The sequence below is a fragment of the Scyliorhinus torazame genome, chromosome 14, assembly GCF_047496885.1.
Source record: "Scyliorhinus torazame isolate Kashiwa2021f chromosome 14, sScyTor2.1, whole genome shotgun sequence".
Taxonomy (NCBI): Eukaryota; Metazoa; Chordata; class Chondrichthyes; order Carcharhiniformes; family Scyliorhinidae; genus Scyliorhinus; species Scyliorhinus torazame.
In genome coordinates this window covers 63,079,192-63,094,226 of record NC_092720.1, presented here as the reverse complement: position 1 = coordinate 63,094,226, position 15,035 = coordinate 63,079,192, and the positions used below count along the sequence as shown (strand labels likewise).

The 15,035-nt window shown below is 45.7% G+C and overlaps 1 protein-coding gene across 1 annotated transcript in view; it reads right to left on the bottom strand.

The window, feature by feature from the left end:
• Positions 1–4,897: 4,897 nt before the first annotated feature.
• Positions 4,898–15,035, bottom strand: part of atp13a3 (ATPase 13A3) — a 199,503-nt gene continuing 189,365 nt past the window's right edge. Inside the window, 2 exon segments of the mRNA XM_072474301.1 lie at positions 4,898–11,886; positions 13,687–13,773. Coding sequence (XP_072330402.1) covers positions 11,674–11,886; positions 13,687–13,773 — 300 coding nt within the window. The 3' untranslated portion in view covers positions 4,898–11,673.

Here is a 15,035-nt window from a genome sequence, read left to right as displayed (position 1 = left end):
CAGCACACCACAATGATGCGGCCGACCCTATCTGACCGATACTGGAGGGCGCCCCCAGAGAGGTCCAGGCACCTGAAACGCATCTTCAGCATGCCAAAGCACCTCTCTATCACTCCCCTTGTCACTACATGGGCATCATTGTAGCGGTTCTCCGCCTCATTGCGTGGCCTCTGTATAGGCATCATCAGCCACGATCGCAATGGGTAGCCCCTGTCGCCCAGCAACCAGCCCCTCAGGTGGGGATGGCGTCCCTCGTACATGCCGGTGATGTATGACCGCGACAACACGTATGAGTCGTGTACACTGCCCGGGTAACGGGCGCAGACGTGCAGGATCATCATGCGGTGGTCGCAGATCACCTGTATGTTCATCGAATAGGTCCCCTTCCTATTGGTGAACACGGCCCTGTTATCTGCAAGTGGCCGCACGGCGACGTGCATCCCATCAATCGCGCCCTGGACCATGGGGAACCCGGCCACGGCAGAGAAGCCCACGGCCCGGGCATCTTGGTTGGCCCGGTCCACAGGGAAGCGGATGTAGCGGTGCGCCATGGCATATAGGGCGTCTGTCACTGCCCGGATGCACCGATGGCTGCGATATGCCGGACAGGTCCCCACTCGGTGCCCGGAAAAGTTGCATAAAAGTTCAGGGCCACCGTAACCTTGACGGACACAGGGAGAGGGTGTCCCCAGGCAGTGCCACGCGGTGACAGGTGCGCCAGCAGGTGGCAGATGTGTGCCACGGTTTCCCGGCTCATCCGGAGTCTCCTCCTGCATTCTCGGTCCGTGAGGTCCTGGTATGACTGCCGGGGCCGGTACACACGGGGCGCCCTCGGGTGCCTCCGTTGCCGTGGGGCCGCGGCGTCCTCCTCCCCCTCCTCGTCCTGTCGGTCAGATGTCCCTCCAGCCTGGTCGGCTGCCGCCTGCCCCTCTGCGGCAGCCTCTCTGGCATGCTCCTCCCCATCCAGGGCAACATGGACATTAGCGGCTGCATCCACGGCAGCCAACATCGCTGGCATATCGGAAAACATGACAGCCTGGGGGGGGGGGGGGGGGGAACGACGGCATGTCATCATTGCCCATACCCCCTCCTTCCCCCCAGCCAGGTGGCATGGACCGCATGGGTCCGACTGTTGGAGGCTGGCACCCGGCCAGGTGGGCCAACTCACTTGCACCCCCCCCCCCACACGTCCCTCCCCGGCACGGACCCCGTCCCCCCATCCTCCTCCCCGGCACGGACCCCATCCCCCCCCCCCCAGGCACAGACCCCATCCTCCTCCCCGGCACGGACCCCCCCCCCCCCAGGCACGGACCCCATCCTCCTCCCCGGCACTCACCCCCCCTCCCGGCACTCCCCCGGAGCCCAGCCCACTCTAACCACCCCCCCCCCCGGAGCCCAGCCCACTCTAACCCCCCCCCCCCCCCCCCGGCCGCGCGCACACACACACACACACAAAACCCTACACACACCTCTTCCCCACACATTCAGACTGCGGCCACGCCATCGCCTCTCCAGCGGCCAACCCCCCAGGCCGTCACCCTGGTCGGCGTAAACCTTAAGTACTGGTTGACGCCGATTGAAAGGTGGTTTGATTTACGCCGACGTGACCCGTCATCACGTCGGTGGGACTTTGGCCCATCCGGACGGGAGGATATCGGCAGCCCCAAAATCCATTGCCTTGCACCCACCCGTGCCATTCTCCGATGTGTGCGGCGCCATTGACGCCCCGCCGACTTTTCTCCCTTCGGAGACTTCGGCAGGCGCGGAATTCACGGCGGCCAACAGCCATTCTCCGATCCGCTGGGGGGTCGGAGAATCTCGCCCCTGATCTCCATTAGGGCCCGCAAGGAGCGGAGGGAGAGGGAGAGGCTGGTGCGGGAGATGGTGAGGGTAGACAGGAGGTATGCGGAGGAGCCCGAGGAAGGATTGTTGAGGAAGAGGCGTAGCCTCCAGACCGAATTCGACCTGGTGACCAGGAAGGCGGAGGTGCAGTGGAGGAAGGCCCAGGGGGCGATTTACGACTATGGGGAAAAGGCAAGCCGGATGCTGGCGCATCAGCTTCGGAAGCGGGACGCAGCTAGGGAGATCGGGGGAGTTAATGACAGGGGAGGGAGTGTGGTGCGGAGTGGGGTTGGCATCAATGGGGTCTTCAGGGACTTTTACGAGGAATTGTACCGATCCAAGCCCCCACGGGAGGAGGGAGGGATGGGCAGCTTCCTGGACCAATTGAGGTTTCCAAAGGTGGAAGAGGGACTGGTGGCGGGATTGGGGGCCCCGATTGGGCTGGAGGAGCTGATCAAAGGGATAGGAAGCATGCAGACGGGGAAGGCACCGGGGCCTGACTGTTTCCCGGACAAATTCTATTAAAAATATATGGACCTGTTGGGCCCGCTGTCAGTCAGGACCTTTAATGAGGCAAGGGAGGGGGGGGGGGTGGCTTTGCCCCCGACAATGTCCTGGGCACTGATCTCCTTGATCCTGAAGCGGGACAAGGATCCCCTGCAATGTGGGTCTTACAGACCGATTTTCTTGCTAAATGTAGATGCCAAGGTGCTGGCGAAGGTCTTAGCCATGAGGATTGAGGACTGTGTGCTGCAGATCATCCATGAAGACCAGACGGGGTTTGTGAAGGGGAGACAGTTGAACGCGAATGTGCGGAGGCTTTTGAACGTTATCATGATGCCGGCGGAGATAGTGGTTACGATGGACGCTGAGAAAGCCTTCGATAAGGTAGAGTGGGGGTACCTGTGGGAGGTGAAGAGGTTCGGGTTTGGGGAGGGGTTTGCCAGGTGGGTTAGGCTGTTGTATGAGGTCCCGATGGCGAGTGTGGCCACAAATAGGAGGAGGTCCGAGTACTTTTGGTTGCACCTAGGGATGAGACAGGGGTGTCCCTTGTCCCCCCTGCTCTTCGCACTGGCGATTGAACCCCTGGCTATGGCACTGAGGGAGTCAAGGAACTGGAGGGGGTTGGTGAGGAGCATAGGGTGTCACTTCATGCGGACGACCTGCTGCTGTATGTGGTGGGAGGAATGCCAGAGGTAATGAGGATTCTTAGGGAATTCGGGGACTTTTCGGGGTATAAGCTCAACATGGGGAAGAGCGAGCTGTTCGTAGTTCATCCAGGGGACCAGGAGAGGGGGATTGGCGAGCTCCCACTAAAAAGGGCGAAGAGGAGCTTCAGGTATTTGGGGGTCCAGGTGGCCAGGAGCAGGGGGGCCCCTGCATTTGCTTAATTTACAAGGCTGGTGGAGCAAATGGAGGAGGAGTTCAAGAGGTGGGACGCGTTGCCGCTGTCCTTGGCGGGTAGGGTGCAGTCAATCAAAATGATGGTGCTCCCAAGGTTTTCGTTCCTGTTCCAGTGCCTCCCCGTGTTTATCCCAAAGGCTTTTTTCAGGCGGGTTAACAGGAGTATAATGGGGTTTGTGTGGGTGCGAGGGACTCCAAGGGTGTTTCTGGAGCGGAGTAGAGATAGGGGGGGGGGGACTGGCGCTGCCCAACCTCTGTGGGTACTACTGGGCCGCCAATGCGACGATGGTGCGCAAATGGGTGATGGAGAGGGAGGGGGCTGCATGGAAGAGGCTGGAGACGACGTCTTGTGTGGGTACGAGTCTGGGTGCACTGGCAACGGCGCCGCTGCCGCTCCCTCCAAGGAGGTATACCACAAGCCCGGTGGTGCTGGCTGCCCTCAAAATTTGGGGGCAGTGGAGGCGGCACAGGGGGGATGTTGGGGGCCTCGGCGTGGACCCCATTACGGGGGAACCACCGGTTCGCCCCAGGAAGAACAGGTGGAGGGTTTTCGGGGTGGCACAGGGCAGGGAAACGAAAGTTGGGGGACCCGTTTGTGGACGGGAAGTTCGCGAGCCTGGGTGAGCTGGGGGAGAAGTACAGGCTCCCCCCGGCGAACACCTTCAGGTACTTACAGGTAAGGGCGTTTGCCAGACGGCAGGTGGTGGAATTCCCGCAGCTACTGCCACACACATTACAGGACAGGGTGCTCTGGGGGGGGGGGGGGGGGGGGGGGGTGGGAGTGGGGAAGATCTCGGAAACCTACCAGGTGATGCAGGAGGAGGAGGAGGCCTCGGTGGTGGAGGTAAAAGGTAAGTGGGAGGAGGAGTTGGGAGAGGAAATTGAGGAAGGGTCGTGGGCAGATGCCCTGGGGAGGGTGAACTGTTCCTCATCGTGCGCGAGGCTCAGCCTCATACAGTTTAAGGTGCTGCACAGGGCACACATGACTGGGACAAGGATGAGCCGGTTTTTTGGGGGTGAGGACAGGTGTGTTAGGTGCTCAGGGAGCCCAGCAAATCACACCCATATGTTCTGGGCATGCCCAGCGCTGGAGGAATTTTGGAAGGGCGTAGCGAGGATGGTAGGATCCAGGGTCAAACCGGGCTGGGGGCTCGCAATATTTGGGGTGGCATAGGAGCCGGGAGTGCAGGAGGCAAAAGAGGCCGGTATTCTGGCCTTTGCGTCCCTGGTAGCCCGGCGAAGGATGGAAAGATGCGAGGCCCCCAAGCGTGGAATCCTGGATCAGCGATCTGGCAGGGTTCATTAAATTGGAGAGGGTGAAATTCGCCTTGAGAGAGTCGGTACAAGGGTTCTTTAGGCGGTGGCAACTGTTCTTAGACTTTCTGGCAGAACGATAGACATTGGTCAATGGCAGCAGCAGCTCGGGGGGGGGGTTTTACTTTATTATTGTTTTTTGTTATTCACACTGAAGGGTCGGAGGGGGTGTATATACCTGTTGTGTTAAGTCGGGGTGTTAATGTTAATTTATTATTTATGTACGGGGGGGGGGGTATGGGGTGTTGCTTTTCTCGATTGTGTTTTCTACTTAATCCTGTTGGGTTCTTTTTTTCTCATTTTGTTATTGATATTTTATGAAAACCTTTAATAAAAATTATTTTTTTTAAAAACCAGATTTGTAAAATTTTTATTCTTTTGTAATAAACTATAAGAAGCAGAATTTACAAGATTGAGGTCATAGAATAGCATGACACAAGCATGCTGTAGGTAAATTAAATGAATGTTATGTATTTACACCATACATAAATGAAATCTACTACCAAATATTTTATACAATACAATTAAGAATTAAATCAAAATAAATAGAATAAATTACAAGTAGAAAATGTCATCTTATATACAAAATCTTGTAAAACTTTAAAATGTTATTTTCAAGATGTGTAGCAAATTCGGGAAGCTAGAACATTTTATTTGGTTAAATATTTTTGAGCATCATTTGTAAATTGTATGGGATAGATTTGAAAGCATTTTAAAAAAAACTACAGTCCTACAACTGACATATTCTAAAATGAAACTCCCTGAGGAATAAAGGTTTGTTTAAACATATATAATTACAAAAAAATTGTTCACTCAAAATTAAAATATAATTGATATTTTTCATTGTTTGCAAAATGCTTGTAAAATCAGGTTCTTAGCGGTCTTGCTTTCATTATCCTCTAAATAAACAAGGTAATTTCAATAGTTAACTGCTAACCCAGTGCACAGTAGCTGTTGTTCTTATTCAAATACATACATTATCAAAAAATATAGCATTCCAAAATTCCAACATAAAAGATTTTAAAAATTCTGGAACATAACAGATTCCATCTGGATGAAGCATGCAAAACATGTCAATTGCTTTCAAAAAATCTTAAAATCACTTCAAACTAAAGCAAGAAGTACACAAATGTTGCTCAACCTTTTTAGGTGCCCTGCAGTAGAAAACTGATTAAGAAACAGAATAAAAGGGTGGCACGGTGGTGCAGTGGTTAGCACTGCTGCCTCATGGTGCCGAGGACCCGGGTTCGATCCGGGCCCTGGGTCACTGTCCGTGTAGATTTTGCACATTCTACCCATGTCTGCTTGGGTCTTACCCCCATAACCCAAAGATGTGCAGGGTAGGTGGATTGGCCACGCTAAATTGCCATTAAATGGAAAAAAAAAGAACGGGGTACTTTAAATTTATATAAAAAAAATAAGAAACAGAATAAAGACAGCAAATTGGCTGGTATTTTAGGTTTTTTTTAAATGGTTGAATATATATTCTATATAAAAATATCCAGTTCTAGGACCAGTAGTTTTAAATAGTCAAGTGTTATCAGCTTGTTATTTATCGACTTTTGTCTCAAAAGCATTGAAATAATTTCATTTTCTGCAAATTCTTAATGAATATGGAGTGTTGCAACTTAAACTTACAACTACATTACTGATGTAGTTATAAAGGAAAAAAGAAAGAAGTTCATTGGTCTCCATTTAGCAATAGTTATATCTCAGTTAACAGACAATGAGTAAGGTAAGTTATGAAATCATGAAAAATCAGAAGGGCACTTGCCACTTTCAAGGACTTTCCAACAAGATTTCCTTAGTTTTCTTTTATTGTAGATTTGGTACTGCATTAGTTTTAGCTCTTAAACGTAGAAAACATTTTAAAAATGTGATTCTGAGTGGTGTTAAAGCTATTCAATCGCTGAAAATTAGATCTGAAAAATATGCTAAACAAAAATTGTTACTGGCAGAAAATACTGTTACAGCCATTTCCGACAAGATTTAGGATTTTGTAGCACCTTCTATTTATACAGCACCTTTAACATATTAAAACACCCCAAGGTTCTACACAGGAGTTTTGCCAAATAAAATCTGACAGAATCAAACTAGGTCAGATGAATGCCTTAAAGGAAAAAAGAGAGGTAGGTGTGGTGGAGAGTTTTAGGAGGGATTTCCAGAGTCCATAGTCTAAGTCTGCAGCCGTAATAATAATGTATCTTATTATCGGGCTGATGGTTGGTATTCTTTTTAAAAATAAATTTAGGATACACAATTCATTTTTTCCAATTAAGGGGCAATTTAGCGTAGCCAATCCACCTACTCTGCACATCTTTGGGTTGTGGGGGTGAAACCCACGCAAACACGGGGAGAATGTGCAAACTCCACACGGACAGTGACCCAGAGCTGGGATCGAACCTGGGACCTCGGCGCCGTGAGGCTGCAGGGCTAACCCACTGCGCCACCGTGCTGCCCGTGATGGTTGTTATTCTAATGGAAAACCGTTCTGGATTGATTCTGAGCGAATGAGTGGCATCATCTTCTACTGCAGTGAACGGAACTATTACAGGATGTACACACCAACACATAACTTAAAGTGACCCCCGATGGAAACATCTCAGAGACTAAGCCTATATTCTCTAATAGGTATATACATATATGGTTGAGGTTGCTATTTTCATAGAAAATACTTCCCACAGACTTTCCTTACTCTCATTTCACAAATAGATGGAAAAAAAATCAACGGATTAAAAATTCGACCAAAATCTTTTACATGCATGCAGTGTTAGAGTACACTTTCATGAAATTAAATACACTTGCTGTAAAAATAAATGGCATCAAGTTAAAGTTTGAAATTATAGATAAACAAGTGGGTGTTTTACAACACAAGCATATAAGGCACACTAACGCAGATATATAGGGCGGGATTCTACGCTGGCATGATTCTTCGTTTTTCCGGTGCTCGGGGGTTTCCCGACGGCATGGGGCTGCCCCACAATGGGAAACGCCATTGACCGGCCGGTGTAATGGAGAATCCCGCCGGCGGGTCGGGGCAGAAAAGTGGCGTGGCAATGTGGAGAATCCAGCCCATATTCTTTGGAAATCTCAGAATATCCATAAGCACAAATGAAAACCGACACAAAAGTAGGCAGAGAAATCTCCCATTGTGGAGGATGCTGGAGGAGGGAATCAAAGTCCAAATCTACATATGAGCAACCTATATTTGTTCTTTCATACATCATGAATAATTCTCAAAACAGTTCCATGTAAAATAACTGAAGCAGCACATCTGCCTTGCATTTATTGCAAAACTGATGATCAACCATTTAAAAAAAGTTAAGGCTAATCGTGTAAATTCTGTAATTCCCAAACAGATGATTTTGAGCTGCATCTATATGTAGCTGGCCAGGCAGAAATATTGCAGAAGTATGCCTTGCTTTTCATCTGCAAATCTGAACAAAATGACTTTATCATGCCTAACCATGCCTTTACCAGTGATTGGTATCAGGGAACAGAAGTTGATTTGAATAATAACGAACACTCTTGATCTTGTGATAGTAGTAAAAGATTGTCCATCTGAAACATGTGCAGTACAATCTATATGGAACACGTGAAAAAGATGCTATTTCAATTTCTTGAGCCAAATAAAAATCAGAAGTTACTTTTGCCAAGAACCCACAGCACGAATGCTGTAAAATGAGCTATGACTCATCTTTCATTCTCACTCCACAGTATAAATATTTCCCACTTACTTTGTCTGTTACCTTTGACAAAGAGTCATCGGACTCAAAACGTTAGCTCTTTTCTCTCCCTACAGATGCTGCCAGACTGGCAGAGATTTTCCAGCATTTTCTCTTTCGCTGTAAAATATTACATTGGTTCCCTTTCAGAAATAATTAATGTTCCCTCCAATGTTCCTATTTCCACAACTTTCGGTTTTCTAATTTCACCGTCGACAGTCCCCAACAATTTCACACACTAAATCTATACAGTCTTTTACAGATAAATGAATGGGATAATTTAAACGCAACATCACAATATTCCAAGTCACACTGTCATTTCTACTTTGTATTAAGGTAAAAGGCAGTTGGAACTTGCGATTTAGTGCTCAGTAGTCAAAGAACTTCCACAACAATTAAATTATTGCAAACAGCAGAGGATTGCAGCAAATGTGATTTAACACAATCTTAATTTTGGCTATGTTATGCCACTGAAAGACAAATTAAATATTTAAGAGTGATCACTGTGAAATAATTCTTGATTCCCTAGAGTTAAGTAATTGAATTGTATAGATTCTACAGCTTCGAGACTCCTCCCTCTCTATCGTTTTATTCCTATCTGCCTTATAGCTGCATCAAGCCTTCCCTTGAATGCTTCAATGATGTCTGCTTTAACTACCAAAATCTTGCAGTGATATGGAATTTTTAACGTTATAAAATAGCTCACAGTTAGCTCACAGCAAAATAATTAGATAAAAACTGACCCCAAACCAAAGAAAGCCATTAGAAAAAGTGGCCAAAAGCTTGGTCAAAGGCATAGGTATTAAGAAGTATCTTAATAGAGGAGCAAAAGAGATAGAAGTTTAGGGGAGAGAATTTCAGAGAACAGACTTAGCCAGCTGAAGGCACTGCCGGCAATGGTGGAATGAAGGAAGTTGGAGATGGACAAGGTGGAATCGGAGCCTGGGGAACAGGATTTATGGCAGGGCTAAAGACAATAGCCATTTCACTCCATGTAGCAGTGGGTTCCACATTCTCAATCCTCTCTGTGAGAAGAAATTTATAATAAAGAATTGATCTTTTCTTTTAAATTTAGAGTACCCAATTTATGTTTTCCAATTAAGGGGCAATTTAGCATGGCCAATCTACCTACCCTGCACATCTTTGGGTTGTGGGGGTGAAACCCACGCAAACACGGGGAGAATGTACAAACTCCACACGGACAGTGACCCAGAGCCGAGATCGTACCTGGGACATCGGCGCCGTGAGTTAGCAGTGCTAAGCACTGTGCCACTGTGCTGCCCTTAGAATTGATCTTTTAATGATTATTTTTTATTAATGTCTCCTTGTTCCAGGCTCACCCAACAGGTTTCCTCACATCCAAATTAAAAAATAATTTTAAATACCTCTATTAAATCTCCTTTTTTCCAGAATAAAGAATCCCCAAACTGACTCAATTTCTCCTGACAATTACTTTTTTTCAATTCTGATAACATCCTTGTTAATCTTTTCTGCACGTATTTCTAACCATCATGTGGTAAAACGCAGCCACAAACATTTTTGCCATGCATCATTCATCTCTAAGGGCAGGAGGATACATACATTCAATAAAGCACTCCAAGGAATTATGTAAAATTTTCCAACTTGCATTCTCCTCGCAGAGCTTCACTCACAGGGAGCACATATTGACAAATTGCATGTATCCCTTCCTTGATCTTCAGGCCATAAAATTCATATATGAAAAGTAGTGGGCTCCTTACTAGAAAGCCTCAGTATGATACTGCATGATTTATGCTATTGCTTTGTGACATTTTATGCTATATCTTTGCAAAATGGCAGTACAACACTTGGGGCACGAATCTCTGGCCGCGTTGGGCTCTCGCTTGAGCTCAACGCGGCCAGTGAATGCCAGGAAATACCTCCAGCGAACCTCTGCGCTTTGCGAGATTCACGGAAAGACGTCGGAGTCAGAACCCCACACCAAATGGGCATGACCGAATGACGCTCGTGGAAGTAGGTCGTAAACCTGCTTACGACCTACCTGCGAGGGATCCATCAGCCGCCTGCAATTCACCGGCCTCCCCAGGGAGGCTGCAGCCGGGCGCTGATCAGTGCTGGTCCAAACAAACGTGGACCAGGCAGAATGACACCCGGTGGGGAGGGTCTCCCGAACCACCGGAGACCCCAGGGTGGTCAAGGTAAGTGCATGGTGGTTCCCTGCCCCTCCCCCTGGAACACGGGCACCTTGGCACTGCCGAGTTGGCACCCTGGCACTGCCATCCTGCCAAGCCAGCAGGAGCACTGCCAGGGTGCGAGTGCCAGGGTAAACACTGCCAAGGGCTTGGGGGAGAGGAGAGGGCCTTGCCATAAAATGGGAGTGGAGGGAGGACTTGAAGGGTGGGAGAGTGCAGGGCAGGTAAGTAGGGTCCATGGGATGTTTGGGGGGGGGGTGATGGGTGGGGGTCCTGGAAGGGAGGGAGTGCTGTATGGGGGATTGGGTGGGCCTGGAGGAGTACCCCACGGACCCCATAGCAGGCTGTCCTCACTTGGGGAGGGTGGGATAGTGCCCAGGGGTGTGGGTGGGTGACATTGCCTATGGGTAGGGGGTTATGGGGGACCCACAAGCTCACTTAGAGATCAGGGCACCCTTTCATAATGGTGGCTTGATCTCAGAGTTCAGCTCCCCAGTGCTAAAATAAATTCTTAAGTGTGGCCTAAGCCGGTGAAAAACTGCCCAGGGCCCAAAAAAGTGACTAAGTGTCATTGAATAGCGGTGGGGAACTCGCCGACAGAACCGGTGGGAAACTCCCTGAAAAACCCGCCACAAATTAACTTAGAAATTTTGGGGGAGAATTTTGGCTTTTGCTGCAATCTTGCACATGAAGCGAAACCCATGTTTGTTCAGGAAAAAAATCAGACAGCCCACTGTACTGAATTTCAGTTTATAGTAATACAAGAATAGATTTTCTCTTATTTGCACTTTACTATGTAGAAATTGAATTGGTGTTCAGATTGGTCAGCTGAGTTGCATACGTGCAGTTCACTACATACATTTTCCTTGCCTCAAACAGGCTGTATAACTTTGCTTGCTTGCTGGATTCAAATTGATACTTTTAGACCACAAATTGATTAAAAAAATTCTGTTTTGAAAACTGAAAATATTTAATCTATTTTTGCCGAATCACAATTGTTTTAATCATTTTAAAATTGCTTTACCTCCATCTCATTAATTTTAAAAGCATGCTTCCCTATAACCTGCAAATCCTTCTTCTCTCCTGAACAAATAAAATCAATTGTTGGTTCACAAATTATCCACATATAGTTTATACAATCTCGACTAATCATATTGCCCTTTCTCATCATCGTTATATTACACCTTGCTGCTAAAATATTATATTGTTGACTTGAATCAAAGTATTTTCTGTTCGGATATTGTAATTATTTGGCTGGCACTGTTCTCATCAGGTTTCTTTTTTGCTTCTGTGATTGTTTTAGGCTTTGGAGGCCAATCAGGATCCACCAACAGCTCCTGGGCTAAATGCATGTACTTGGCCCTTGGTTTTTGTTTTTCAGAGCAGAAGACAAACGATAAGCATCTCTTGCCTTTTCGGTCAAGGACTTCCTTTAAAAATGCAAAAGAGAAAGTTAAAATTAAGATGCCGATTTAATTTAAAATGTTTTTTAAAAACAAAAAATATTTACAAGTAAAGCTTGCTTTGGTGGTAGATGTCTAAAGGCTTGCCCTAATTTTCATTTCAATTTCCTGCATGAAACATGATTAGCCATACCACAAATTTCCATGTTTTCAAAGTCTATTCCTGTCATCAGTTCTATTTTCTGAAAAGGTCTCCAGTTGGGGCTACGTAACCTTAAAGAACACAATCAATCATAAGGGTTTGGTCATCTAAATGAACCATCCTTAGTTAAATTAGGGGCATTTAAGAGGACTGTGCCTTGAATATGACACCACGGAAGCAGGACCCTGCTCACATTCATTCCTGATACCCAAGTTGACACAGGAAATGTATCATAACAATATGTTCTAGGTGTTTTCCATTCCGATTGTTATCCCCCACTATCTAACAATAAGATTATCGTAATTAAGGACTCTTCGTGATCCAAAATGGCTATTATATTTGGCCTGCATTTCTTCATTTTTTCCAGTAGGTGAAACACTTTAATGTGACAAGGCCTGACATAAATTAAGTTGCTTCATTTTACTGGCAACAAATAATCATAGAATAATAATTATAATCAAACCTTAAATTAGTGAACATCAGACCCTTCCTGAACAAGAAAAATACATCACACTATCTTTATTGGTTGGCTCACTTGGACGCTTCTGGTCAGCTGTCTGGATTTTTAAGGATGAGTTTCCCTTCACCAGATTCTCTTCGCAGATTTAATTGGACTGACTGGCCAACACATGGGCACATGTCCTGCTGTCTAAGGAATTGGGAGGGTTGCTGCCCGATGGTTGATTAACCTGGATGTCTATCAATTAGATTAGTTATCACACCTTGGTCCGTGGCTATGGGTCTCAAGAACGTATCTTCAATTATATCCAAGTAATTGAGAATATCCTGACAATAGGCGAATTGATTCCCAACATCTCGGTACTCAGTAAACTATGAGCAGTGGTATTCCACACATCACCAGTATTGCCTATCCAGACATATGTGGGTATTTGTTCAATTCAGTTATCTATGCCTTTTTAAAAAATCCACTTATATGCCAAAATTAAAGAATATCATGACCAAGTTTAGTAACTGAATAATATTCAGCAACTTTCCCGACGTGCAAGTTCATTTTGAATTACAGAATGAGCCCTTTTTCCTGACATGCTTAGACATGTTGTATAAGCTCACATGACTATGATCGAACAATAAATGCTGAGTTGCCAGTGATAACCACATCCCAGGAATAATCTTTTTTTTAATTGTTTTTCAATAAACAGTTAGATGATAAATGCCAAAATTTAAGTGCCAAAGAAATTAAATCAGTTTGAATTATTCTACCACTGTAAAACTCAATACATGGAACCAGATTATTGAAACCAGTTTTCTTGACAGTTGATAGCTATTTGAAAGAAACAATTGTAGAAGGCACATTAGAATAAGCAAGCATTGCTTAGAAATAAACTGGAAGCACACCGCAAGTAGTCTCAACATTTAACTTGTAAAGTCAAGCTTGGTCAATTATATATATATTTTTTTACAAAGCTATGGCCTTCAAATATGATTAAACTGGTTAATGCTTCCAAGTAGCAAATTAATGAGGGAATCTTCTGGCAACATCAAGCAAAAACAAATATCAACCAGAGAAGGGTAAAGAGACAGAAAAAAACATTTTTTTGTTGCACAAGCAATTTGTAAAAAAAATTCATTAAATATAGCAATGCAACAGAAGAATTAAGTCCAACCTGTTTGTAAATGGCTGTGAAGTGATTAACTCCCAGTCCCTGTCTCTTGAACACAAGTTTCCATAGGATCAAGTCAAGTAGGACAGTCTGTGAGATATTGCAGTAAGTGGGGAAAATTAAGACTAAAAGAAAAATTAATTTATGCATGCAAATTATCAATTTCAACATTCAGAATTTGCAGTTGTGTAAAGTATTTGGAAAATGACTACAGTGCTTTCTTAAGATTCACACAGCCAGATTTTGGCTACAGAGGTGGCTCAAATCAGGAAAGCAGAGGTCAGCAGTGGGGGCAGATGACTGCCAAATTAGAGTGCCTGTCGTGAATCTCTGGGACTTTATCCTCTGGCCCTCATACCCCTTCACGCCATGGCCACTCATACTCTCCATGCCATCTCACATCCCCTCTCCCAACATCCCATGATCCCTCATACCCCATTCTACTTCGATAACCACTCATCCAGGATCCACCATGGGCAGACCTCAGGTGCCATAAGGGGATGAAAAAATGAACTTCTAACAATCTAATATAGTTCTCACACCTACACACTTGATAATAAAAAACAAAACAGTTAATTTCATAAAAACAAATTTCTCACATCAAAGACAGCTAATCCTTTAGTAGATTCTTGAGACTCAATCAAACTGTGAACTCAGGATCCTCTGCTGAGATAATTTTGGCTTTTGAAACCCAGATAAACATTCACAATGATATAACGTTGTCCTCGGGGAAAAGAAACAAAAGGCTCGATTGAAACTGCATGATCAGATGCAATTTCTTTTCCTAACTTACATCTGTCAATCAAAGCAATGTACTAGAAGTTCTTTTTTTTAAACTCTAACAGATGCAGCCTGTTTTTAAAAAAAAAAGTTTAAAGAGCGGAGCATTAAAAAAATTGGAGATCATGACAGTTATACAGATCTTAGCTGTCCTTCAAGAGGTTTACATTAATTCGTAACTCTAGAACCATGATTTTAGTCCCTTGCAACAGTCAACATGGGGTCAAGTTTGAACTCAGCATGGAGTTCAAATGGCCCTGCTGAATTTGGGGTGTCAATCTGTGTGAATAATGCCCTACCCCTTTTATCTACCACTAAACATTGGATCTGTTGTAAATGGTTGTGGGACTTATGCAGCTTTGTCCCACCCACCATTAAAGGTCCACTAAGTCTTCCCAATGTCATAACATCCACTCATGTATATAATGAGATGCAGACAGGCAGTGATTGACACACAGGATAACCAATGAACACACACGACACAGAACAACCAATCACCAGACAGGACACTACCACTATAAAACACAAGGCATTAAGACTCTCCCCTCTTCTCACAGGATACAGCTACAGAG